This window comes from Coregonus lavaretus, assembly GCF_964263955.1.
Source record: "Coregonus lavaretus genome assembly, chromosome: 3".
Lineage (NCBI taxonomy): Eukaryota > Metazoa > Chordata > Actinopteri > Salmoniformes > Salmonidae > Coregonus > Coregonus lavaretus.
In genome coordinates this window covers 10,798,753-10,826,080 of record NC_139990.1, presented here as the reverse complement: position 1 = coordinate 10,826,080, position 27,328 = coordinate 10,798,753, and the positions used below count along the sequence as shown (strand labels likewise).

General features: G+C 49.5%; 1 protein-coding gene across 1 annotated transcript; it reads left to right on the top strand.

The window, feature by feature from the left end:
* Window positions 1-947: 947 nt before the first annotated feature.
* Window positions 948-25,603, top strand: LOC311116613 (SH3 domain-binding protein 5-like). Its single transcript, XM_084157434.1, has 9 exons — window positions 948-1,289; window positions 1,785-1,847; window positions 12,961-13,089; window positions 20,140-20,304; window positions 22,720-22,850; window positions 23,445-23,487; window positions 23,587-23,803; window positions 23,887-24,300; window positions 24,473-25,603. The coding sequence occupies exons 1-9, from the start codon at window positions 1,209-1,211 to the stop codon at window positions 24,652-24,654; spliced, it is 1,425 nt and encodes a 474-aa protein (XP_084013560.1). The 5' UTR covers window positions 948-1,208; the 3' UTR covers window positions 24,655-25,603.
* The last annotated feature ends 1,725 nt before the right edge of the window (window positions 25,604-27,328 follow it).

Genomic DNA, 27,328 nt, shown 5'->3' with positions numbered 1-27,328 from the left:
CGCACTCAGGCAGGCTCGCGCCTGCTTCTACGTTTAATCTTAATGGTCAGAAGGGGGCGCACTATCCACAATTCCCATTTTATCTCATCTCTCGCGACAGCTCCCTCTCAATTCAATTCAATTTAAGGGGCTTTATTGGGATGGCAAACATATGTTTACATTGCCAAAGCAAGTGAAATAGATAATAAACAAAATTGAAATAAACAATACAAAATTAACAGTAAACATTACACTCACAAAAGTTCCAAAATAATAAATCATATAATAATAATAATATGCCATTTAGCAGACGCTTTTATCCAAAGCGACTTACAGTCATGCGTGCATACATTTTTGTGTATGGGTGGTCCCCGGGATCGAACCCACTACCTTGGCGTTACAAGCGCCGTGCTCTACCAGCTGAGCTACAGAGGACCACAGTAAAGACCACTATAAAGACATTTCAAATGTACAATTATGTCTATATACAGCGTTGTAATGATGTGCAAATAGTTAAAGTACAAAAGGGAAAATAAATAAACATAAATATAGGTTGTATTTACAATGGTGTTTGTTGTTCACTGGTTGCCCTTTTCTTGTGGCAACAGGTCACAAATATTGCTGCTGTGATTGCACACTGTGGTATTTCACCCAATAGATATAGGAGTTTACCTCTCTCGCCTCTCTCTAAAGCGGTCGTCACTAGAAAACCACAACCACAGTCATAAACCCCGCCTATTTCTAAAATGTATCTTCTTAAAATGTGATTTTAAACCTAACCCTAACATTAACCACACTGCTAACCTTATGCTTAAAATTAAATGAAGACCAAAAAGCACATTTTAGTTGTTATGAATTTTTACGATATAGCCAATTATGACTTTTTGGCTGTGGTAACTAGTGGAAACCCTCTCACTCATACGGTCACTGTCTTTCGGGGAAGGTCGCTTTCAGCAGAACCGACTGTGGTGTCTGTGGGATTCATTTCAGTGATGAGCCACAAACAGACATGTTTTCCTGCCTCTACAATTTTCTATCTAACTGCAGTATATTAGAGTATTTGCGAACCTGGTGTGGATTCTATTATACTGTTGAGTCTTCTACGGGTGTAGTCAGAGACGACGGACCGCCTGAACTAAACTAGCCGCTGAAGTCTCATCTTGGCGGGGTTCGCATTTTGTGTAGCACCGAGGACCCTGGTTCTGAGAACCCCCAAAATACTAAGAAATATGGAGAAGTTGGAAAATGGAAACAGATCAGAGGAAGAGTGTGAATCTCACGAGGTGGAAGAGGTGGACCCGAGGATCCAGGTACAGTGATTAGCCAAACTGTTATTATTGTAGCTAGATATATATAATGATGTTATTACGTTATTATGCATGTCAGAATGCAAAGTCAGAATGACAATGGGACTTGAGGTTTCACTGCTTTTTTGAGTAAATTCCAGTGGTTCTGACGCACACACACACGTTTAACCATCTCCAGATGTGTCAGGGCCTGGCTGAGATCAGGACAGATTTGAGTTAACGCTGCCCTCCTTTTCTTTTCATACCTCCATATTTTTTGCCCTCTCTCCAAATCTATTCTCCTCATTCCTTTCTCCTTCTTCTCTCTCCTTCTCTCTATTTACGCACATCTCCTTTTCTCTATCCTTTCTCTTCCCAATCTCTGCATTCTTGCTCTCTCTTTCTCTTTCCTCCCTATACCTTCTCTTTATTCTCTCCCTCCTTCTCTCCATTCTCTCCTCCTCCTCTCCTCCCTCCTCCTTCCCTCCTCCCTGTCTCCTGTGTGTTGTGTGTAAACAGGGGGAGTTGGAGAAGTTGAACCAGTCTACAGATAACATCAACCGCTGGGAGACTGAGCTGGAGGTAGGCCAGGAATGCAGGAAATGGTAAACTTGTGGTGTATTTGGGATTTTAAAAGGCTTCTGAAGTTTGTAATTTCCACTTTGAAATTTCAGACTTGATTTTCCCTTACGAAAACTGAATCAACCCCTACAAAAATGTATATTAATTATAATCCACATAATCATTCACATTTCCTATTGCGGCAGGATTATTTTCCTACTGTAGCAAACTCAGGCTCAAACTGAGATCCTACACAGTCCCTGTGTGATGTGTGTCACAGTTTTCCTGGATGGAATTCCTGGTCAGAAAAACTCTCACAGCACATTCCCAGCTGCCCCTCCCTACTCGTCCCTACTCCCTACTTGTCCCTACTCCCTACTCCCTACTCGTCCCTACTCCCTACTCCCTACTCGTCCCTACTCCCTACTCGTCCCTATTCCCTACTCCCTACTCCCTACTCGTCCCTACTCCCTACTCGTCCCTATTCCCTACTCTCTACTCCCTACTCGTCCCTACTCCCTACTCATCCCTACTCCCTACTCCCTACTCGTCCCTACTCCCTACTCGTCCCTACTCCCTACTCCCTACTCGTCCCTACTCCCTACTCATCCCTACTCCCTACTTGTCCCTACTCCCTACTCGTCCCTACTCCCTACTCCCTACTCGTCCCTACTCCCTACTCGTCCCTACTCCCTACTCGTCCCTATTCCCTACTCCCTACTCCCTACTCGTCCCTACTCCCTACTCGTCCCTATTCCCTACTCTCTACTCCCTACTCGTCCCTACTCCCTACTCACCCCTACTCCCTACTCCCTACTCCCTACTCGTCCCTACTCGTCCCTACTCCCTACTCGTCCCTACTCCCTACTCCCTACTCGTCCCTACTCCCTACTCATCCCTACTCCCTACTCGTCCCTACTCCCTACTCCCTACTCCCTACTCGTCCCTACTCCCTACTCCCTACTCGTCCCTACTCCCTACTCCCTACCCCCTACACGTCCCTACTCCCTACTCCCTACCCCCTACTCCCTACCCCCTACTCCCTACTCGTCCCTACTCCCTACTCGTCCCTACTCCCTACTCCCTACTCGTCCCTACTCCCTACTCATCCCTACTCCCTACTCCCTACTCGTCCCTACTCGTCCCTACTCCCTACTCGTCCCTACTCCCTACTCGTCCCTACTCCCTACTCCCTACTCGTCCCTACTCCCTACTCATCCCTACTCCCTAATCCCTACTCCCTACTCTATCTTTGGATAGAAGAGGAGCTTGTTCCTGGTTTGGAGGGACGCAACTCTGTCCTGTATTTGAGCCTTTAGCAGTCTGTTCCAAGTATGACTTCTTCATTTCCTCTAAACCATCTCCTTTTCTCTTCTGGTTTTCATTAGAAATACGCTCTCCTCCAAACTCTTCCCTTTGAGTCCAGAGAGGTTAAAACAACAACAGAGGGAGGGAGGGAGGGAGGGAGGGAGAGAGAGAGAGAGAGAGAGAGAGAGGGAGAGAGAGAGAGAGAGAGAGAGAGAGAGAGAGAGAGAGGGGGGAGAGAGAGAGCGAGAGGGAGGGGGGGAGAGAGCGAGTTTACTAAAAACATTGAGTACTTAGTGGAAATGTCAGTATATTCCTTGTGTTTCAGGAAGAACACACATGTATTATACACATCCACATGTAATGCATGTGTTATACACACAGTGTGTTGTATATTTCTAGGAATCTAGTCCAGCGAAAGAGAATGTCTGAAGGTGAGGTATGTTAGGTATGTCAAGTTGTTTACGTTATAAACAAAGGTGACCCACGCTAGAGACCCTGTAGGGTAGACTGGCCTGACCCCCTCTAAAGACCCTGTAGAGTAGACTGACCTGACCCCCTCTAGAGACCCTGTAGGGTAGACTGGCCTGACCCCCTCTAGAGACCCTGTAGGGTAGACTAGTCTGAGGGGCCTCTCTCTGACCATTAAACCCTGGGACTACTCTCTCTCTCGCTCTCAATTCAATTTCAATTTAAGGGCTTTATTGTCATGGGAAACGTATGTTAACATTGCCAAAGCAAGTGAAGTAGATAGTAAACAAAAGTGAAATAAACAATAAATATTAACAGTAAACATTACACTCAGAAGTTTCAAAAGAATAAAGACATTTCAAATGTCATATTATGTATATATACAGTGTTGTAACAATGTGCAAATAGTTAAAGTACAAATGGGAAAATAAATAAACATAAATATGGGTTGTATTTACAATGGTGTTTGTTCTTCACTGGTTGCCCTTTTCTTGTGGCAACAGGTCACAAATCTTGCAGGAGTGATGGCACACTGTGGTTTTTCACCCAGTTGTCAAGGTTCTGATGTGGATGCGGTGGTGGAGTCAAGCGCAGGACACAGAGGAATAGTCAAGACGACTTTACTCAATACCTCTTAAGGTACACACAAAATAACAGCCTCTAAAACACAAGAGGTGTAACAAATACGCGAGTGCGTAAATCCCACAAAAGCCAAAGACACAGAACCTAAACATACAAGACAGGCGGACAATAACACACAAAATGCAAACCTAACACAGGGGAACTTATAGGAGACATAATCAAGACAGAATACGAGACAGGTGCACCAACTAGACATAACCAAACAAACATCGAAAACATCAAGCGGTAGTAGCTAGTACTCCGGGTACGACGAACGCCGAAGCCTGCCCGAGCAAGGAGGAGGAGCAGCCTCGGTGGTCTCTGTGACACCAGTAGATAAGGGAGTTTATCAAAATTGGGTTTGTTTTCGAATTCTTTGTGGATCGCTGTAATCTGAGGGAAATATGTGTCTCTAATATGGTCATACATTTGGCAGGAGGTTAGGAAGTGCAGCTCAGTTTCCACCTCATTTTGTGGGCAGTGTGCACATAGCCTGTCTTCTCTTGAGAGCCAGGTCTGCCTACGGCGGCATTTCTCAATAGCAAGGCTATGCTCACTGAGTCTGTACATAGTCAAAGCTTTCCTTAAGTTTGGGTCAGTCACAGTGGTCAGGTATTCTGCCACTGTGTACTCTCTGTTTAGGGCCAAATAGCATTCTAGATTGCTCAGTTTATTTTTTGTTGTTGTTCTTTCCAATGTGTCAAGTAATTCTCTTTTTGTTTTCTCATGATTTGGTTGGGTCTAGTTGTGTTGTTGTTGTTGTTGTCCTGGGGCTGTGTGGGGTCTGCTTGTGTTTGTGAACAGAGCCCCAGGACAAGCTTACTTAGGGGACTCTTCTCCAAGTTCATCTCTCTGTAGGTGATGGCTTTGTTATGGAAGGTTTGGGAATCGCTTCCTTTTAAGTGGTTATAGAATTTAACGGCTCTTTTCTGGATTTTGATAATTAGCGGGTATTGGCCTAATTCTGCTCTGCATACATTATTTGGTGTTTTACGTTGTACACGGAGGATGTTTTTGCAGAATTCTGCATGCAGAGTCTCAATTTGGTGTTTGTCCCATTTTGTGAATTATTGGTTGGTGAGCGGACCCCAGACCTCAGAACCATAAAGGGCAATGGGTTCTATAACTGATTCAAGTATTTTTAGCCAGATCCTAATTGGTATGTCAAATTTTATGTTCCTTTTGATGGCATAGAAGGCCCTTCTTGCCTTGTCTCTCAGATCGTTCACAGCTTTGTGGAAGTTACCTGTGGCGCTGATGTTTAGGCCGAGGTATGTATAGTTTTTTGTGTGCTCTAGGGCAACGGTGTCTAGATGGAATTTGTATTTGTGGTCCTGGCAACTGGACCTTTTTTGGAACACCATTATTTTTGTCTTACTGAGATTTACTGTCAGGGCCCAGGTCTGACAGAATCTGTGCAGAAGATCTAGGTGCTGCTGTAGGCCCTCCTTGGTTGGTGACAGAAGCACCAGATCATCAGCAAACAGAAGACATTTGACTTCAGATTCTAGTAGGGTGAGGCCGGGTGCTGCAGACTGTTCTAGTGCCCTCGCCAATTCGTTGATATATATGTTGAAGAGGGTGGGGCTTAAACTGCATCCCTGTCTCACCCCACGGCCCTGTGGAAAGAAATGTGTGTGTTTTTTGCCAATTTTAACCGCACACTTGTTGTTTGTGTACATGGATTTTATAATGTCGTATGTTTTTCCCCCAACCCCACTTTCCATCAATTTGTATAGCAGACCCTCATGCCAAATTGAGTCAAAAGCTTTTTTGAAATCAACAAAGCATGAGAAGACTTTGCCTTTGTTTTGGTTTGTTTGTTTGTCAATTAGGGTGTGCAGGGTGAATACGTGGTCTGTCGTACGGTAATTTGGTAAAAAGCCAATTTGACATTTGCTCAGTACATTGTTTTCACTGAGGAAATGAACTAGTCTGCTGTTAATGATAATGCAGAGGATTTTCCCAAGGTTGCTGTTGACGCATATCCCACGGTAGTTATTGGGGTCAAATTTGTCTCCACTTTTGTGGATTGGGGTGATCAGTCCTTGGTTCCAAATATTGGGGAAGATGCCAGAGCTAAGGATGATGTTAAAGAGTTTAAGTATAGCTAATTGAAATTTGTGGTCTGTATATTTTATCATTTCATTGAGGATACCATCAACACCACAGGACTTTTTGGGTTGGAGGGTTTGTATTTTGTCCTGTAGTTCATTCAATGTAATTGGAGAATCCAGTGGGTTCTGGTAGTCTTTAATAGTTGATTCTAAGATTAGCATTTGATCATGTATATTTTTTTGCTGTTTGTTCTCTGTTATAGGGCCAAAAAGATTGGAGAAGTGGTTTACCCATACATCTCCGTTTTGGATAGATAGCTCTTCGTGTTGTTGTTTGTTTAGTGTTTTCCAATTTTCCCAGAAGTGGTTAGAGTCTATGGATTCTTCAATTACATTGAGCTGATTTCTGACATGCTGTTCCTTCTTTTTCCGTAGTGTATTTCTGTATTGTTTTAGTGATTCACCATAGTGAAGGCGTAGGCTCAAGTTTTCTGGGTCTCTATGTTTTTGGTTGGATAGGTTTCTCAATTTCTTTCTTAGGTTTTTGCATTCTTCATCAAACCATTTATCACTGTTATTACTTTTTTTTGGTTTTCTGTTAGAGATTTTTAGATTTGATAGGGAAGCTGAGAGGTCAAATATACAGTTTAGGTTTTCTACTGCCAAGTTTACACCTTCACTATTACAGTGGAACGTTTTGTCCAGGAAGTTGTCTAGAATGGATTTAATTTGTTGTTTCCTAATTGTTTTTGGTAGGTTTCAACACTACTCTCTCTCTCTCTCTCTCTCTCTCTCTCTCTCCTCTCTCTCTCTCTCTCTCTCTCTCTCTCTCTCTCTCTCTCTCTCTCTCTCTCTCTCTCTCTCTCTCTCTCTCTCTCTCTCTCTCTCTCTCTCTCTCTCTCTCTCTCTCTCTCTCTCTCTCTCTCTCTCTCTCTCTCTCTCTCTCTCTCTCTCTCTGACCATTAGCTATTATAAATACATTTGTAATTCTGTTAGGAAGCACAGTGTTGTTGGGCCAGGATCGTTTCTTGAGCTTATGGGTTGAGACAGACTTTATCTCAGTTCTCTGATTTGGGATGGAGAAGAGGAGGAAAGGAGGAGGAGGGGAGGGGGAAACTGAGAAAACACTTTCCAAAACAACACAACACAGAGACACTGACACAGTGTTATATAGATACTCTCTGTGTAGAAAGTAGCACCAGCTGTCTGTGTCACGGTTTCGGCCGAGGCTGCCTCTCTCCCTTGTTCGGGCAGGCTTCGGCGTTCGTTGTCTCCGGAATACTAGCTGCCACCGTTGTATGTTTCATGTTCGTTTGCTTTTGTCTGTTTGTTGTCACACCTGTTCTCGTTTAGCGTAATTAGTGTCCTATAAGTTTCTTGTTGTGTTTGTCTAGTGTTGTGTGTTATTGATTTTGGTCAGTCGTGTGTAGGGCTTCATTTTGTATTTCGCTCGGTTGAGCTTCCCTCCACTGCGTTGGAGTATTACGCACCTGTTTTGTGCGCTTTCGTTTTGTTTCGCCTTCGTGCGTATTTTCGCCTTCGGGCAAGAGTTGGCTTATTTCCTTGTTGGAGATTACTAAAGTCTGTTGGACTATACTTCAGTGTCCTGCGTTTGATTCCACCTACACCCACCTACAGCACGCGTGACAGAATAACACACCCGAAATGGAATCAGCAGGAGCCGCAGCAGCCCAGACGACGCTGGAGGACCAGGTTCGGGAACAACGGGACCAGATCCTGCAGATGGGGACCGCACTGCAGGAGGTGATCACCACCATCCGAGGCTGGGGAACGCCTCCACCACCACCCTCCCTGCCAGCACCATCGGCCAGTCCGCCCATTCCCGCACCGGAATCCCGAGGAGTCCGACTCTCGCTCCCGAGGGCCTACGATGGAACCGCGGCCGGGTGTCAGGGATTCCTTCTCCAGGTGGAGCTGTACCTGGCCACCGTGCACCCGGCGCCCTCGGGACATGAGAGCGTGTCCGCCCTGATCTCCTGCCTTTCCGGGAAGGCATTGGAATGGGCCAACGCGGAGTGGAGGAGGATCGACGCGGACACCATCACGTTCGACGAGTTCTCCCGCCGCTTCAGGGCGGTGTTTGACCATCCCCCGGAGGGGAAAGCGGCGGGGGAGCGTCTGGTCTTCCTCCGGCAGGGGAGGAGGAGTGCCCAAGAGTTCGCCCTCGAATTCCGTACTCTAGCGGCAGATGCAGGGTGGAATGATCGGGCTCTCGTCGATCACTACAGATGTAGTCTACGAGAGGACGTCCGTCGGGAGCTGGCTTGTAGGGACACCAGCCTCTCGTTCGACCAGTTGGTCGACATGTCCATCAGGCTGGATAACCTACTAGCTACCCGCGGACGTCCCGAGGGGGGTCCGTCCATTTCACCCTCCAGCGCCTCCGAGCCGTGTCCCATGGAGCTCGGGGGCGCTGGCGCTAGAGAGAGGAGGGGTCGGCTTACTAGGGGGTCCATCCCCTGCACCAACTGTGGTCGGGGAGGACACACCGCGGCTAGGTGCTGGGGATGGCCTCCTAGGGGAGAGGACGACAGGTCCCGCACTGGGGATTCCTTCCAGGTGAGTAGGCGCCCCACTCACCCAGAGCTCTCTGTTGCACATTTTTGTATACCTGTGAGTTTTCCACAGGTAGCACCTCATTCCCAGCATAAGGCGCTGGTAGATTCAGGCGCGGCTGGGAATTTTGTTGATAAGAAGTTTTGTTTAGCCTTAGGGATTCCCCTTCTTCCTGTTGATGTCCCTTTCCCCGTTCATGCCCTAGATAGCCGTCCGTTGGGTGCGGGCTTGATCAGGGAGGTCACTGCGCCACTTAGGATGTGTGCGCAGGGGGGTCATCAGGAGATGATTCAGCTATTTCTGATTGACTCTCCTGCGTATCCGGTGGTGCTGGGCATGCCCTGGTTGAGTACCCATAACCCATTTATTTCGTGGCAGGAGAGGGCTCTGATGGAGTGGTCTGCCCAGTGTGTGGGTCGATGTTTGGGCGTTTCCGTAGGGGCTACCTCGGTGGAGAGTCCAAACCAGGTGCCCGCATTGCACGTTCCCCCCGAGTATGGGGTTTTGGCCATCGCGTTTAGCAAGTCGAGGGCGACGCGGTTGCCGCCCCATATGCAGGGAGATTGTGCGATAGACCTCCAGGCAGGAGCTGCGCTCCCACGGAGCCATGTGTATCCTCTGTCTCAGGAGGAGAAGAAAGCTATGGAAACTTACATAGACGAATCTCTGAGACAAGGATACATACGGCCTTCCACTTCCCCTGCGTCCTCGAGTTTCTTTTTTGTGAAGAAGAAGGATGGGGGTTTACGCCCGTGCATCGATTACCGTGGTCTCAATCAGATCACGGTGAAGTACAGTTATCCACTCCCGCTGATTGCGACCATGACTGAGTCCTTGCATGGGGCGCGTTTCTTCACTAAATTAGATCTCAGGAGCGCGTACAACTTGGTGCGCATCAGGGAGGGCGATGAATGGAAGACAGCCTTTAGTACCACCTCGGGCCATTACGAGTATCTTGTCATGCCATACGGGTTGATGAACGCTCCGTCAGTTTTCCAATCATTCGTGGATGAGATCTTCAGGGACATGCAGGGGCAGGGGGTCGTGGTGTACATAGATGACATTCTCGTGTACTCGCCTACCCGTGTCGAGCATGTGGCCCTGGTGCGCAGAGTGTTGCGGAGGCTGGTGGAGCACGACCTGTATGTTAAGGCAGAGAAGTGTCTGTTTTTCCAGGAGTCGGTCTCCTTTTTGGGGTATCAGTTGTCTGCGTCAGGGGTGAGGATGGAGGTAGACCGGGTGTCAGCCGTGCGTAATTGGCAAACACCAACCACTGTGAAGGAGGTGCAGCAGTTTTTGGGGTTTGCGAATTACTACCGGAGGTTTATCCGGGGTTTTGGACAGGTGGCAGCTCCCATCACGTCTCTCTTGAAGGGGGGCCCGGTGCGTCTGCAGTGGTCTGCCGAGGCGGACAGGGCATTTGGGAGGCTGAAGGACCTGTTTACCTCGGCTCCAGTGCTGGCGCATCCGGATCCCTCTTTACCATTTCAGGTAGAGGTGGACGCGTCTGAGGCCGGTATTGGAGCCGTGCTTTCACAACGGTCAGGCGCGCCACCTAAACTCCGCCCCTGTGCCTTCTATTCCAAGAAGCTCAGTCCGGTGGAGCGAAACTATGACGTAGGGGACAGGGAGCTGTTAGCCGTGGTACAGGCCCTAAAGGTGTGGAGGCACTGGCTTGAGGGGGCTCAACACCCTTTCCTCATTTTGACGGACCACCGTAACCTGGAGTACATCCGGGCAGCGAGGAGGCTAAACCCTCGGCAGGCTAGATGGAATATGTTTTTGACCCGGTTTACATTTAAGATCACGTACATCCCTGGGTCACAGAACGGTAAGGCAGATGCGCTGTCTCGGCGGTATGACACGGAGGAGAGGTCCGTGGAGCCCACTCCCATACTGCCGGAGTCGTGTCTGGTGGCACCGGTAGTGTGGGAGGTCGATGCTGAGCTCGAGCGGGCGTTACGCACCGATCCTAGTCCACCACAGTGCCCGGAGGGTCGGAAGTACATTCCGCTCGAGGTTCGGGATCGATTGATCTATTGGGCTCACACGTCACCCTCCTGTGGACACCCGGGTATCGGCCGGACAGTGCACTGTCTTAGTGCCAAGTACTGGTGGCCCACGTTGGCAAGGGATGTGAGGGTTTATGTTTCCTCCTGCTCGGCAAGGGATGTGAGGGTTTATGTTTCCTCCTCCTCCCCGCCCAGTGTAAGGCGCCTAGACATCTGCCTAGGGGTAAGTTACTACCCCTGCCCGTTCCACAACGACCATGGTCCCACCTCTCGGTGGATTTCCTTACTGACCTTCCTCCTTCACAGGGGAATACCACTATACTGGTCGTTGTGGACCGGTTTTCTAAGGCCTGTCGTTTGCTCCCCATGCCGGGCCTTCCTACCGCCCTGCAAACTGCCGAAGCCCTATTCACCCATGTGTTCCGGCACTACGGGGTACCCGAGGATATTGTGTCTGATCGGGGTCCCCAATTTACCTCCAGAGTCTGGAGGGCCTTTATGGAGCGGTTGGGGGTCTCGGTGAGCCTCACCTCGGGTTACCACCCGGAGAGTAATGGGCAGGTGGAACGTGTGAACCAGGATGTGGGTAGGTTTCTTAGAACATACTGCCAGGACCGGCCGGAGGAGTGGGCAAGGTACGTTCCCTGGGCCGAAATGGCCCAGAATTCCCTACGCCATTCCTCCACTAACCTAACCCCTTTCCAATGTGTGTTAGGTTACCAGCCGGTTCTGGCACCTTGGCAGCAGAGCCAGATCGAGGCTCCTGCGGTGGATGAGTGGGCGCGGCGCTCGGAGGAGACCTGGAACGCTGCACACGTCCACCTGCAGCGGGCCCTCCGACGTCATAAGGCGAGCGCCGATCTCCACCGCAGTGAGGGACCGGTGTACGCACCTGGTGATCGAGTCTGGCTCTCTACCAGAAACCTGCCCCTCCGCCTGCCCTGTCGGAAACTGGGTCGGCGGTTTGTAGGGCCATTTAAAGTCCTGGGAAGGTTGAACGAGGTGTGTTATAAATTACAACTACCTGTTGAATATAAAAGTATTAACCCCTCGTTCCATGTGTCCCTTCTCAGGCCGGTGGTAGCTGGCCCACTCCAAGAAAGTGAGATCAGGGAGACTCCTCCGCCCCCATTGGACATCGAGGGGGCACCGGCGTACTCCGTGAGGTCCATCTTGGATTCGAGACGTCGGATGGGGGGTCTCCAGTATCTAGTGGAGTGGGAGGGGTACGGTCCGGAGGAGCGGTGCTGGGTGCCGAGGAGAGACATTTTGGACCCGTCTCTCCTGACGGAATTCCATCGTGGGCATCCGACGCACCCTGCTCCGCGTCCTCCGGGTCGTCCCCGAGGCCGGAGTCGGCGCACGTCTGGAGCCGCGCGTCAAGGGGGGGGTACTGTCACGGTTTCGGCCGAGGCTGCCTCTCTCCCTTGTTCGGGCAGGCTTCGGCGTTCGTTGTCTCCGGAATACTAGCTGCCACCGTTGTATGTTTCATGTTCGTTTGCTTTTGTCTGTTTGTTGTCACACCTGTTCTCGTTTAGCGTAATTAGTGTCCTATAAGTTTCTCGTTGTGTTTGTCTAGTGTTGTGTGTTATTGATTTTGGTCAGTCGTGTGTAGGGCTTCATTTTGTATTTCGCTCGGTTGAGCTTCCCTCCACTGCGTTGGAGTATTACGCACCTGTTTTGTGCGCTTTCGTTTTGTTTCGCCTTCGTGCGTATTTTCGCCTTCGGGCAAGAGTTGGCTTATTTCCTTGTTGGAGATTACTAAAGTCTGTTGGACTATACTTCGGTGTCCTGCGTTTGATTCCACCTACACCCACCTACAGCACGCGTGACAGTCTGTGGAGCTAACATGCAGTGGTGACAATAGAATAGAACAGGACAAATTGTCATACATACAGTATAGGATCCCTGAGGGAAGGTCTTTGAATATGGAGATTTGTTGGTGCTTTACTAACTGCTGTGTGTGTGTGTGTGTGTGTGTGTGTGTGTGTGTGTGTGTGTGTGTGTGTGTGTGTGTGTGTGTGTGTGTGTGTGTGTGTGTGTGTGTGTGTGTGTGTGTGTGTGTGTGTGTGTGTGTGTGTGTGTGTGTAGGACTGTCGCCAGAGGTTCCGTGCGGTGCTGGTAGAAGCCACAGTGAAGCTGGATGAGCAGGTGAAGAGGATCGGCAGAGCTGTAGAGGACTCCAAACCTTACTGGGAGGCCAGGAGAGTGGCCAGACAGGTACACACACACACACACACACACACACACACACACACACACACACACACACAACACACACACACACACAGACACAAACACATTCAAACATTAGATTAGACCTGGAGTAGAGCCGGTGGTCTTCTGAAGTACAGCTCCCCAGACAGACAGGCAGGTAGCCAGACAGGCAGGGTTTCAACAGGGTACATGATAGGAACGTTTTAAAGAGAACACACACACTCAAGGAGTTCAAAGCCAGACTAGCAGTCACGTTGTATCTATTTATAACTCTATCACACTCGCTCTCTAACTCAGACTGATCACACACTGCGACTCACTGATCACACACTGCTACACACACACACACACACACACCACACACACACACACTCTGTCAGCTGGTTGTCAATAGGGGGGATAGATAGATGAGTCTCTCAGGTGGAGGTGTTTAATCCTTTATTTATTTATCCTCTCTAATCAGTGGGTGTGTGTGTGTGTGTGTGTGTGTGTGTGTGTGTGTGTGTGTGTGTGTGTGTATGTTAGTGTGTGTGTGTGTGTGTGTGTGTGTTTGTGTGTGTGTGTGTGTGTGTGTGTGTGTGTGTGTGTGTGTGGAGACCAGGAGAGGAGGCCAGCCAGGGGTATTGTGGGTATTTTGGGACAGGTCCTCTTCCCCTCCTGTCGCGCCTACCTCCTATAGCTACTCTGATTGGCTCGTGGCAGATATTCAGACCCCCCAGGGGGCTCGGTTCCTCACAGCTGGCAACAGCCTATGAGAGAGCAGCGTTTCAGTCATTCAACAAATGATTGGTGTGTGTGTGCCAACTGAAAAATTAGCTGACCTGTCTGTGCTTTGAAGGGAAAGGGTTGGGCTGGGGGTACAAGCGGACAGAGTGTGTGTGTGTGTCTGTTCTAGGTTCACTTTGTCTCCATCAGCCTGGTCAATGTAGAGGTACAGCATGTGTAGATGACAGCTTCAGCTGAGTGGCAGGATTACTGAGAGTTTACAGATATGGTGGGACACAACGCAGGGTCTGAACGAGCTCACAAACACCCATATGCACTGACTTGCTGTGTGTGTGGCTGTGTATTTGTGTGGCTGTGTGTGTATGAAAGAGGAGAGTGACATAAATAGGCCACAGCCCTATCTAGCTATAGCCCCCAGTGAGCCTTAGGGATAAAACCTTCCATTGTTTAGTTATGATTAATGTCTGAATATTTCATATGTGACCTCCTTTATGGAGGAGCCTGATCCAACAGCCTTCTCTCTCTCCCTCCCCCCATCTCATCCTGGTTCTGTTTAGCTTAGTTGGTATATGCGTGGGGCTTACAAAACCAAGGTTGTGGGTTCAACTCCCACAGGGATCACATCACATACAAACTAAAATATGTTAGGACTCATTGAACTGAAAGTGGCTTTGGAGAAAAGTGTCTGCTAAGTGGCATGTATTATCCTTCACTACCCCCAGCTTCCCCCCAGCGCACTCCACCACCCTGCAGTACCCCCTCCACTTCCCAGCCCTCCATGCCAGCCCCCTACTGTCTCTCCTCTGACATTCCGATGCGGAGACTGAGAGGAGAGGAGAGGAGAGGAGTGGAAGGTTCAGGAGGTTTAAGGACCGTAGCTCTTTTTCAGGAAGCTGTCTCTCTCTTTGTCTGTCTTTTGCTCTCTCTCACACACTAGTGAAGCCCAACAGCCTGTCTCAGGGTAAGGAAGAGACAGAGAGAGAGAGAGAGAGAGAGAGAGAGAGAGAGGCTACAACCAGCAAACAGTTATCTGTGTGTTGTGGTGAAGTGCTATGTATGTGTTTGTCTGATTATGGAAGGGGAGTGAGAGTATGATGGGCGTGAGGTGATATGTATCACAAGGGATGTGTTTGTGTGTCTTAGAGAGAGACATGCAGGCATACTGTATGTAGGCAGAATAAATAACTAAGGATGCAATTTAACACACACACACACTTCCTGAGGTAAGAGCAAAAGAGGCAGGAGTTCCTGACCCCTTCCTGTGCCTGTGCTGGGAGATACGTGCTTGTGGGATTTGTCTTAACAAAGTTTCAGTGGTTCAGAGAGAGAATGTTTTGCTTGTGCTTTACCCAACACACACACAAGCATGCATAAACATATTAGGGAGTCCATAATTTGTGATGTTTGAAGGTTTGTCTTTGTTAAATATACGACTGTGTGTCTGGTGTCTTTAGTTGAGACAATAAAGCAGTCCAGGAGAGAGAGAAGGGGGAGGGGGGGAGAGAGAGAGAGGGAGATGGAAAGAAAGAGGATAGAGAGAGAGAAAATGAAAGTATGGAGTCTTCTTGTTTGTCAATTATGAGAGGAGAAAAACATCTCCCTCCCTCCCATCTTCCCTCCCTCCTTTCATCCCTCCATCTCAAATCTTCTTCCCTGCCAGAGTGGGAGAGCTCAAGCTAAACTTGTTAACCCCAGTGTGAGGGAGTTAAAACATGTATTAGAGTGCTGGGGAGGGGTAGGGAGTAGGGGCGGAGGGGGTCTGCTGGGTAGTGCTGGATGGGGGAGGGGTAGGGAGTAGGGGAGGAGGGGGTCTGCTGGGTAGTGCTGGATGGGGGAGGGGTAGGGAGTAGGGGCGGAGGGGGTCTGCTGGGTAGTGCTGGATGGGGGAGGGGTAGGGAGTAGGGGCGGAGGGGGTCTGCTGGGTAGTGCTGGATGGGGGAGGGGTAGGGAGTAGGGGCGGAGGGGGTCTGCTGGGTAGTGCTGGATGGGGGAGGGGTAGGGAGTAGGGGAGGAGGGGGTCTGCTGGGTAGTGCTGGATGGGGGAGGGGTCGGGAATAGGGGCGGAGGGGGTCTGCTGGGTAGTGCTGGATGGGGGAGGGGTAGGGAGTAGGGGCGGAGGGGGTCTGCTGGGTAGTGCTGGATGGGGGAGGGGTAGGGAGTAGGGGCGGAGGGGGTCTGCTGGGTAGTGCTGGATGGGGGAGGGGTAGGGAGTAGGGGCGGAGGGGGTCTGCTGGGTAGTGCTGGATGGGGGAGGGGTAGGGAGGAGGGGCGGAGGGGGTCTGCTGGGTAGTGCTGGATGGGGGAGGGGTAGGGAGTAGGGGCGGAGGGGGTCTGCTGGGTAGTGCTGGATGGGGTACGGGGGTCTTAAGTTAAGGCCCCCCCCCCCCCTATCTATTTGGATAACCTCTGACCTTTAACCCCTGACCTCTGAAATCTCTCTTTAGACCCTAGCACTCTCACACTGTAGAACTGCTCACACACTCACTCACACACCTCACTCCTATAGTATGTCTATTTCAAGAACACTTTACTAGGGCCTCAGCCTGCTTGAGGTGGAGTATATGAGTGGGTCTAGACACATATGAGTGTCTGACTCTGAAGCAGACCGTTGAATGTAAATGAGACAGTGAATATGAGACAGTCAGCACAAGGGGCGCAACTTTGGTTTTAGAAGTGGGGGGGACATTTCTATTTTATTTTTTATTATAATTTTTTTATCCACACACTCCAAACAGCCTACCCAACCGCTCGGAGCCATCCGCATGGTCCTAAAGCACACCATTGCCTTGTTTTGTATCACATTCTAATTATAAAACTGGGGGGACAAAATGCAATTTCAGAATGTGGGGGGGACATGTACCCCCCCATCCCCAGTAAAAGTTGCGCCCCTGGTCAGCACCATCCAAAGACATTTGAGACACCACTGAGAATTCAACAGCACCCTGCACCAACAAAGACTGTTTGCCTGTTTGATACAGTATGCATGCATGTGTGTGTGTTCTAGGTGGTTTGGTCCCTAGGTTGGTCCCTGGCCTCTATGACAGTCTGCTGTTGTTATGTACTGGCAAAGGGAGCTGATGGTGGGCAGGGGTCTGTGGTGCTCTTTAAAAATCTGCTGTCAGAGAGAAACATACACATATACACACAAAGAGAGGGATGGAAAAATAGGATGGAGATATGGAGGGATATTGAGAGAAACGGGGATGGAGAGAAAGAGAGGAATGGAGGGTGATTAAACCAGGTCTTTGTGATGTAAATTAGTTTGTATTTGAACTTGAGCATCATACTCTCTCTCTCTCTCTCTCTCTCTCTCTCTCTCTCTCTCTCTCTCTCTCTCTCTCTAACGTCTTGTGTTCAGAAAGAGATAAAGGACTTTAAGCAATCATGAGAAGCTGCTCTGCTCAGTGTGTGTTTGTGTGTGTGTGTGTGTGTGTGTGTGTGTGTTTGTTTGTATAGACCTAAATTATATACAGTAGCTATTCCTATTTCAACAGTAGCTGTGTAGTGAAGCAGCTCACTTTGGAGAATCCAGAACATGATTAAAAGAACTCAAAGTCTCTGTCTTTTTCTTCTTCTACTTCCACATCCCCCTCCCTCCCCTGTCCTCTCCTCTGCTTTCCTCCCATCCTCCCCCCTCCCCTGTCCTCTCCTCTGCTTTCCTCCCATCCTCCCCCTCCCCTGTCCTCTCCTCTGCTTTCCTCCCATCCTCCCCCCCTCCCTGTCCTCTCCTCTGCTTTCCTCCCATCCTCCCCCCTCCCTGTCCTCTCCTCTGCTTTCCTCCCATCCTCCCCCTCCCCTGTCCTCTCCTCTGCTTTCCTCCCATCCTCCCCCCCCTGTCCTCTCCTCTGCTTTCCTCCCATCCTCCCCCCTCCCCTGTCCTCTCCTCTGCTTTCCTCCCATCCTCCCCCCCTCCCCTGTCCTCTCCTCTGCTTTCCTCCCATCCTCCCCCTCCCCTGTCCTCTCCTCTGCTTTCCTCCCATCCTCCCCCCCTCCCTGTCCTCTCCTCTGCTTTCCTCCCATCCTCCCCCCTCCCTGTCCTCTCCTCTGCTTTCCTCCCATCCTCCCCCTCCCCTGTCCTCTCCTCTGCTTTCCTCCCATCCTCCCCCCTCCCTGTCCTCTCCTCTGCTTTCCTCCCATCCTCCCCCTCCCCTGTCCTCTCCTCTGCTTTCCTCCCATCCTCCCCCCCCTGTCCTCTCCTCTGCTTTCCTCCCATCCTCCCCCCTCCCCTGTCCTCTCCTCTGCTTTCCTCCCATCCTCCCCCCCTCCCCTGTCCTCTCCTCTGCTTTCCTCCCATCCTCCCCCCCTCCCTGTCCTCTCCTCTGCTTTCCTCCCATCCTCCCCCTCCCTGTCCTCTCCTCTGCTTTCCTCCCATCCTCCCCCCCTCCCCTGTCCTCTCCTCTGCTTTCCTCCCATCCTCCCCCCTCCCCTGTCCTCTCCTCTGCTTTTCTTCCCACCCCCCCCCCGTCCTCTCCTCTGCTTTCCTCCCATCCTCCCCCCCTCCCCTGTCCTCTCCTCTGCTTTCCTCCCATCCTCCCCCTCCCCTGTCCTCTCCTCTGCTTTCCTCCCATCCTCCCCCTCCCCTGTCCTCTCCTCTGCTTTCCTCCCATCCTCCCCCCCTCCCTGTCCTCTCCTCTGCTTTCCTCCCATCCTCCCCCCTCCCTGTCCTCTCCTCTGCTTTCCTCCCATCCTCCCCCCCTCCCCTGTCCTCTCCTCTGCTTTCCTCCCACCCCCCCCCCGTCCTCTCCTCTGCTTTCCTCCCATCCTCCCCCCCTCCCCTGTCCTCTCCTCTGCTTTCCTCCCATCCTCCCCCTCCCCTGTCCTCTCCTCTGCTTTCCTCCCATCCTCCCCCTCCCCTGTCCTCTCCTCTGCTTTCCTCCCATCCTCCCCCCCTCCCCTGTCCTCTCCTCTGCTTTCCTCCCATCCTCCGCCCCTCCCTGTCCTCTCCTCTGCTTTCCTCCCATCCTCCCCCTCCCCTGTCCTCTCCTCTGCTTTCCTCCCATCCTCCCCCCCTCCCCTGTCCTCTCCTCTGCTTTCCTCCCATCCTCCGCCCCTCCCTGTCCTCTCCTCTGCTTTCCTCCCATTCTCCCCCCCCCCCCTGTCCTCTCCTCTGCTTTCCTCCCATCCTCCCCCAATCCCCTGTCCTCTCCTCTGCTTTCCTCCCACCCCCCCCTGTCCTCTCCTCTGCTTTCCTCCCATCCTCCCCCCTCCCCTGTCCTCTGCTTTCTTCCCACCCCCCCCCGTCCTCTCCTCTGCTTTCCTCCCATCCCCCCCCCCCCCCCCCCCTGTCCTCTCCTCTGCTTTCCTCCCATCCTCCCCCTCCTGTCCTCTCCTCTGCTTTCCTCCCATCCTCCCCCCTCCCTGTCCTCTCCTCTGCTTTCCTCCCATCCTCCCCCTCCCCTGTCCTCTCCTCTGCTTTCCTCCCATCCTCCCCCCCTCCCTGTCCTCTCCTCTGCTTTCCTCCCATCCTCCCCCTCCCTGTCCTCTCCTCTGCTTTCCTCCCATCCTCCCCCCCTCCCTGTCCTCTCCTCTGCTTTCCTCCCATCCTCCCCCCTCTGCTTTCCTCCCATCCTCCCATCCTCCCTGTCCTCTCCTCTGCTTTCCTCCCATCCTCCCCCCCTCCCTGTCCTCTCCTCTGCTTTCCTCCCATCCTCCTCCCCTCCCTGTCCTCTCCTCTGCTTTCCTCCCATCCTCCCCCCGTCCTCTCCTCTGCTTTCCTCCCATCCTCCCCCCCTCCCTGTCCTCTCCTCTTCTTTCCTCCCATCCCCCCCCTGTCCTCTCCTCTGCTTTCCTCCCATCCTCCCCCCTCCCTGTCCTCTCCTCTGCTTTCCTCCCATCCTCCCCCCTCCCTGTCCTCTCCTCTGCTTTCCTCCCACCCCCCCCCGTCCTCTCCTCTGCTTTCCTCCCATCCTCCCCCCCTCCCCTGTCCTCTCCTCTGCTTTCCTCTCATCCTCCCCCCCTCCCCTGTCCTCTCCTCTGCTTTCCTCCCCCCTCCCTGTCCTCTCCTCTGCTTTCATCCCATCCTCCCCCCCTCCCCTGTCCGCTCCTCTGCTTTCCTCCCCCCCCCCCCCCTCACTGTCCTCTCCTCTGCTTTCATCCCATTCTTCCCCTCTCCCTGTCCTCTCCCTGTCCTTCCTCCACCCTCATCCCCTCTCCTCTCCACCCTCATCCCCTCTCCTCCCCCCCCTGCCTGTTTTTTATTTAACCAGGAATAATAACCAGAAGGTTAGAAACCTTTTTTGCAAGAGGGATCGCGCAAAGTAAATTTCCCTTTAAATAAAGCATTCAGGTATTAATTAAAGTACATTAAAGCATTAATTCCCTCCCCAGGCCCAGCTGGAGGCCCAGAGGGCGACGGGAGAGTTCCAGAAGGCGGTGGAGATCCTGCGGGCGGCTAAAGAGACCATCGCCCTGGCAGAGGAGAGACTCCTGGAGGAGGACAGCAGACAGTTTGATTCAGCCTGGCAGGAGATGCTCAACCACGCCACCAACAGGGTACTGATGGGATTACACCTAGAACTTATAACTAAATCAAAACAATATCTTACTACAGGGGTGGGCAACACTTGGTCCTGGAAAGCCACATTGTGTGCAGACTGTGAACGACTGGGTTTGTTAGCTTGCTTAGCTTGATTAGGCATTTGTAGTAGCAACAGTCATCACAATTGTTAAAAGGTTTTAAAAACAAGTCTAATAAATGCAACAGTTGGACAATGGATGAAGATATTCCAAACTTTTAGATCAGATCAGATCAGATATTGACGGAATTATAGCACATAAAACATTTTACTGGCACAGACAAATAATGAATGGAGTTCAGGGATATTGGTGGGAATTCAGGTATTACATTTATTGTCACATGTAAGAAATGTTTAATGCACTCAAATACCATTTTTCTAATGGTACAATTCCAGTGGGTCAGAAGTTTACATACACTAAGTTCACTGTGTCTTTAAACAGCTTGGAAAATTCCAGGAAATTATGTCATGGCTTTAGAAGCTTCTGACAGGCTAATTGACATAATTTGAGTCAATTGGAGGTGTACCTGTGGATGTATTTCAAGGCCTACCTTCAAACTCAGTGCCTCTTTGCTTGACATCATGGGAAAATCAAAAGAAATCAGCCAAGACCTCAGAGAAATGTTTTTAGACCTCCACAAGTCTTGTTCATCCTTGGGAGCAATTTCCAAATGCCTGAAGATACCATGTTCATCTGTACAAACAATAGTATGCAAGTATAAACACCATGGGACCACGCAGCCGTCATACCGCTCAGGAAGGAGACGCGTTCTGTCTCCTAGAGATGAACATACTTTGGTGCGAAAAGTGCAAATCAATTCCAGAACAACAACAAAGGACCTTGTGAAGATGCTGGAGGAAACAGGTACAAAAGTATCTATATCCACAGTAAAACAAGTCCTATATCGACATAACCTGAAAGGCCACTCAGCAAGGAAGAAGCCACTGCTCCAAAACCGCCATAAAAAAGCCAGACTACGGTTTGCAACTGCACATGGGTACAAAGATCGTACTTTTTGGAGAAATGTCCTCTGGTCTGATTAAACAAAAATAGAACTGTTTGGCCATAATGACCATCGTTAAGTTTGGAGGACAAAGGGGGTCGCTAGAAAGCTGAAGAACACCATCCCAACCGTGAAGCACAGGGGTGGCAGCATCAGGCTGTGGGGGTGCTTTGCTGCAGGACGGACTGGTGCACTTCACAAAATAGATGGCATCATGAGGAAGGAAAATTATGTGGATATATTGAAGCAACATCGCAAGACATCAGTCAGGAAGTTAAAGCTTGGTCGCAAATGGGTCTTCCAAATGGACAATGACCCCAAACATACTTCCAAAGTTGTGGCAAAATGGCTTAAGGACAACAAAGTCAAGGTATTGAAGTGGCCATCACAAAGCCTTGACCTCAATCCTAGAAAATGTGTGGGCAGAACTGAAAAGGCGTGTGCGAGCAAGGAGGCCTACAAACCTGACTCAGTTACACCAGCTCTGTCAGGAGGAATGGGCCAAAATTCACCCGAAACGTTTGACCCAAGTTAAACAATTTAAAGGCAATGCTACCAAATACTAATTGAGTGTATGTAAACTTCTGACCCACTGGGATTGTGATGAAAGAAATAAAAGCTGAAATAAATCATTCTCTCTACTATTATTCTGACATTTCACATTCTGAAAATAAAGTGGTGATCCTAACTGACCTAAGACAGGGAATTTTTTCTAGGATTAAATGTCAGGAATTGTGAAAAACAGAGTTTAAATGTATTTGGCTAAGGTGTATGTAAACTTCCGACTTCAACTGTATCTAAACATACTTTACATTGTTTGCGAGATCAGACATAATATCACTATAATCCGAGTGTTCATTTTAGGAAGTTGCTTTCATTTCAGCACATCTAATTTGTAAACATTTCAACTCTATTAAATTATTACTTCTTCCAATTCCACCAAAACACCCATCAAAATAAAGTTATCTTTCTTCTCTTTCTTGTGATGTGTCGAGACAATGGGTTTAATCCCTGACAAAGCGTTAACGTACTTATAGATGCAACTGAAAGACAATGTATCCCATGGAGCATGTCAGCCATTACCGGGGTGTGTTTGACAGGTCATTACAAACATTTCCGTGGTCGTAACATTAACGGGAAAACACGACCGGCACAAACAAGAGTATAAAAGAGTCACAGGAGTAAAATGAAAGCAATCAATCCAGTGAGATTTAAGTGACAAGTAGATTTTGCACCCCTCAAACACAGCAAATAAATGGCTGAAAAAGACAGATCCTCAGGTGGGCGGGGCATGCGCGTTTCTATTATTAGTAGTAGCTTGATCTTGGTGGAATAGATCAAAGCACACACACCAAAGACTGACTCTGCCACCCTATTTGCTGTTGCAGGTAATGGAGGCGGAGACGGCGAGGACTCGTAGCGAATTAGAGCACAGAAAGACGGCGAACCACTACAACGCCTGCATCAGTCATATGAGACAGCTGGAGAAGAAACTAAAACGCACCATCAACAAGTCCAGGTGTGTGTGTGTACGTTTAAGGCTGTGTATGTGTGTGGTGTGTGTGTGTGTTAGGTGTGTGTGTGTGTGCGTGTTTTGGTCCTGTTACTGTGACTGACTCTGCTGAGAAGAGAAAGGAACGATACACGCACTCAGCCGCCCCTATCTTGGGCCTCTCGTTGCTGAATGTGATGTCGTCCAGATGTGTGCCGTGGTGTGTATGTGTGTATGAGTTTGGGCGTAGTGTGGGTTTGTGTGTGTTTGTGTATGTGATTGTATATGTGTGTGTGTGAGATTTTGGGGGTAGTGTGTGTGTGTGTGTTTATACTCTATATGTGTGTGAGTTTGGGGGTAGTGTGTGTGTGTGAGTTTGGGCGAAGTGTGTGCGTGTATGTGTGATTGTATATGTTTGTGTGTGTGAGTTTGGGGGTAGTGTGTGTGTGTGTGTGTTTCCCTTTGAGGGCCTGTGGAATGTAGCAGCTCTTGGAGGTGGAGTGTTATTTTTCCAGAAGTTCATGGTTGCTATGACGACTATACAGGCACTGACAGAACTACTGACTCAAATCTCTCTCTCTCGCCCTCTCTCTCTCCCCCGCTTTCTCTCGCCACCTGCAGGCCATATTTTGAACTGAAGGCAAAATACTACTTACAACTTGAGGTATGTACAGTGTTTATTGTTGCCATAGATACACAATAACTTGTTCGTGTGTTGTAACACGTTGTGTGTGTAATGTCCCTACTTTCTTCTCTCTCTCAGCAATTAAGACAACACGTAGACGAGTTTCAGGCGAAGCTGACCGTTGCCAAGGCAGACTACCGCACAGTGCTGCGTAACCTAGAGACCATCTCTGAGGAGATCCACGCCCGGCGACACTCCATCACCATGGGAACCAGAGGGAGGGGTGTGGGGGCTGAGGGGGTGGGGGGGAATGAGGACATCACCAACTTCAAGATGGAGTCAGACGGACTGTCCAGTGAGTGATACACACATACGTGCACACACGTAATGTGTATATCTTTGTGTGTATGTTAATTTGTGTGTGTGTGTGTTTTCCAGTGGCATCTGTGACGTTTGATGAAGGCGGTAACAATGGTGGATCAGAGGAAGACACAGAAACTTACTCCACTTCCACTTCCGCTCCCCTCGACATGCCCTCTTCCTCCCATCATCCCTCCTCTTCCTCCCCCTCCTCTTCCTCCCCCTCCTCTTCTCTCCCTCCCTACCCCTCCACCCCTCTGGACCTGCCCTGCCCCTACCCCTCCTCCTCATTCTCCACCCCCTCTGCCTACCTCTCCTCCCCCCCCTCCCTCATGTCCTCGTCCTGTCCCAGTGCCATGGAGGGACCCAGTCCTGGCGGCTGGCTAAGCCCAGAGTCGAGGTGTGGTTCCGGGCATGACTCTCCTCTCCTCGGCCCCCGCTCCCAGTGCAGTGGAGCCTCCTCCCCAGACCCAGACTGCGACCAGGAAAGAGGTGTGTGTATGTGTGTCTGTGTGTGTTCCGGGGACTTTGTGTCTATAAATGTGATAATTGCTTGGATTATTGTTGGGCTACTGTTTATAGGATTGTATGTTAGAAAACAAGTTTATTCACCTTTAACTCTGCTTTTCTGTATGCGTTTGTGTGTGTGTGTGTGTGTGTGTAGGGGACAGAGCAGAGGGCGCGGAGCAGAAGTTGGAGGCAGGTCTGAGTAAGCTGACCCTGACAATAATACACCCACTGCATCCTGGGAACGATGACCCCAAGGATGACCCCAAGACGACTTCCAGCTTCGCCCCCACAACCTATATCCCCACCCCCACCATCCTCCTGACCAACAGTGCCTAATGGACAGACGGCTTCACCTCTCACCTCTTACCCTTGGCCCTTGACTCATGACCTTTAAGCCTGAACTCTAACTCTGAGCCTTTCTATGAACTTCAGTCTGGACTTTAGTAACATTACAATGTGGTTTTGTTCACTCCAGGGACAAATCTGAAATCATACCCTATTCAATACATAGGAAATAAGGAATGGTGGCAATAGCGTGCCATTTTGGATCTTGCCCAGAAATGATCTGAAATAACCTGAAAGTGGAAATAAACTTTGGGATTGTGAGGGATCATAGCCAGGCGAGTCTATTGTCTACACCTTAAAATACTCAGAACGAAGGAACGGTGTGAAAGAGACATCACTTTGGCTGCATCCCAATTCTCCACAAAGGGTGCACTTGCACACTCCCTCTCATGGATTTAAAAGCTATGGATTGGTGTAAGCTGGGGGAGTTTCCACTATTGTGACATGTTGGAATGACCCTAGAGAGAGAGATGTAAATATCTGTTGAATCTGGGGATTCCCCAGAGACAGACTGTGACATCATGGCACTGAGCCCTGGACTTATGAGCTCCCCTCATCCCACAGCGTGTGTGAGGGGCAGAGGTTGCTGTGGTCTCAGCACGTGTGTGTGTTAGAGGAACAGCATGTTACTGCTGTTTTTCTCCCTCACAGAGACTGACTGGGATTGTTTGCATTTACTATGTGTTGTGTGCGTTTGTGTGTATCTGTGCGTGGTAGGTAGGGCGACAGTGTGTAGAGTCTGTTTCAGTGCAGTTGTAGTGTTGGTGTATTGCTCCTGTATGGTGTATGGGGAGAGTACAGCCTGACTCTGGTAGAGAGATATTCTATATTTATGCTCTCTGTCTCTGTCCTACACTATGTATCTGCTAGAATAAAACACGTCTGAGATGTTTGATTTCTTAGACACTGACGCACTGTGGCCTCACAAACAGGAACCTGACACCAGGCAGCCCCCCCCCCCCCCCCCAACACAAAGTCACCATTGTGTCACTCCCTCAATGCTAATGAATGTAAACAAACACTACCTGACACACACACACACAAAAGCTGGCAAGAGTGTTTTCTTCCTGCTGCTCTCTCAGCTGTTGCAGTGTTATCTCATGACTTGAGTTAGAGCTCTGAGACTCCCTGCTGACAGAATGAGTTCAGCACACACACACACACACAGACAGGGTGCTGTGTCTCACACTTTTGAAAATACGTCATAATCACTGATGTGTGATTTGACCTGGCATACACAATAAACCTGGTGGTCCTCTGTAGCTCAGCTGGTAGAGCACGGCGCTTGTAACGCCAAGGTAGTGGGTTCGATCCCCGGGACCACCCATACAAATGTATGCACGCATGACTGTAAGTCGCTTTGGATAAAAGCGTCTGCTAAATGGCATATTATTATTATTATTATAAACCATCTCTCTCTCTCTCTGTCTGTGTGTGCACTCCTTTTCTGGGCCGGAATCCAACATGGATCTGCCTATCCCAAAGCAGTCAGTTATTCCTTGTCCCAGTCCTAAAAAGGCCTGACAGAGGCTGCACAACCTTATCAACAGGCTAGCCACAGCTAGGGACTGTATCTCAGCCTAGGCGATAAGGGCCTTAGCGGGCAATCCCCAGAGCCTAGTGTCTATGCTGCCTCACTCCTTCTCAACCTAACGCTTCCCGCTGTTCAGGTCAGAGCTTCCGCCGTAGACGCTTTAAGGATAATCTCTCCTGTCTGGCAAGGCCTAGATTAAATCCTTCACAGACTCCTACCAATGCACTAGTACTATAGCCTGGTCGTAGGTCCCTTTATTCCAGAAATTCTGATTAATTAACCATATTCTCAAAATCCTCAATCAAATTAATTAGAAACCTTAAAACAACAACATGCACTTGAATAAATTTTGCTTTGATGTTCCAAACCCGGAGTCATCAAAGAGTCATACAAGTCCTAGTTCATTACAAAAATGAATGCAAGCATAATAAATGTAAATTCAAGATACCCTCAGGGCTTTCACCTAAACCCCCCTAGGGCTACCCTAAGTCTATTATATCATTTTATGACAAACACTGTTAATAACAAGAAAAATAACAAGTCTTACCTTTTAAAACAATACAATAGTTTCTAAAGGTTTCTAAAGGTGAAAAAAAATGTAATCACACTACTGTAATAATACAACAATTATAAAAATCAGTCTTTAATAACAGCTCATTCATCCTATCCCCAACTGATCATGAACATCAATACCCCTACTAAACTCCTCTACTCCTTACATACCCCAACTTCATCATATTTGTTTTTAGCTCTCATAGTATTTTCCATAACATGTTTATTTCATCAACCCAGTCACAGTTTATTCATTTTCAACAACACTCGCTGCATGTTCTTTTATTTCATGAATACAGTCATAGTTCCATCCATTTAATCAACACTTCTCAATTCCTTTCTTTCCCATCAACTATCCAACCACTCTGTACTTTTGCTGTTGTATTTTTGTAAGTGTGTCTGTCTATGTAATATCTGGGCCCAAGCTTGTGTGTATTTAGGCTCTGGCAGACCTTATAAGGACTTCCCAATAAGTAATGTTTGTGTGTGCGTGTGAATGTGCACATGTACAGTGGCTTGCGAAAGTATTCACCCCCCTTGGCATTTTTCTTATTTTGTTGCCTTACAACCTGGAATTAA

Coding starts and splice junctions, on each gene's coding strand:
- LOC311116613 (XM_084157434.1), top strand. CDS start 1,209: ATGGAGAAGTTGGAAAATGGAAACAGATCAGAGGAAGAGTGTGAATCT. Junction 13,090..20,139: donor CCAGGAGAGTGGCCAGACAG/GTACACACACAC, acceptor TTCCCTCCCCAG/GCCCAGCTGGAGGCCCAGAG. Junction 22,851..23,444: donor CGCACCATCAACAAGTCCAG/GTGTGTGTGTGT, acceptor CGCCACCTGCAG/GCCATATTTTGAACTGAAGG.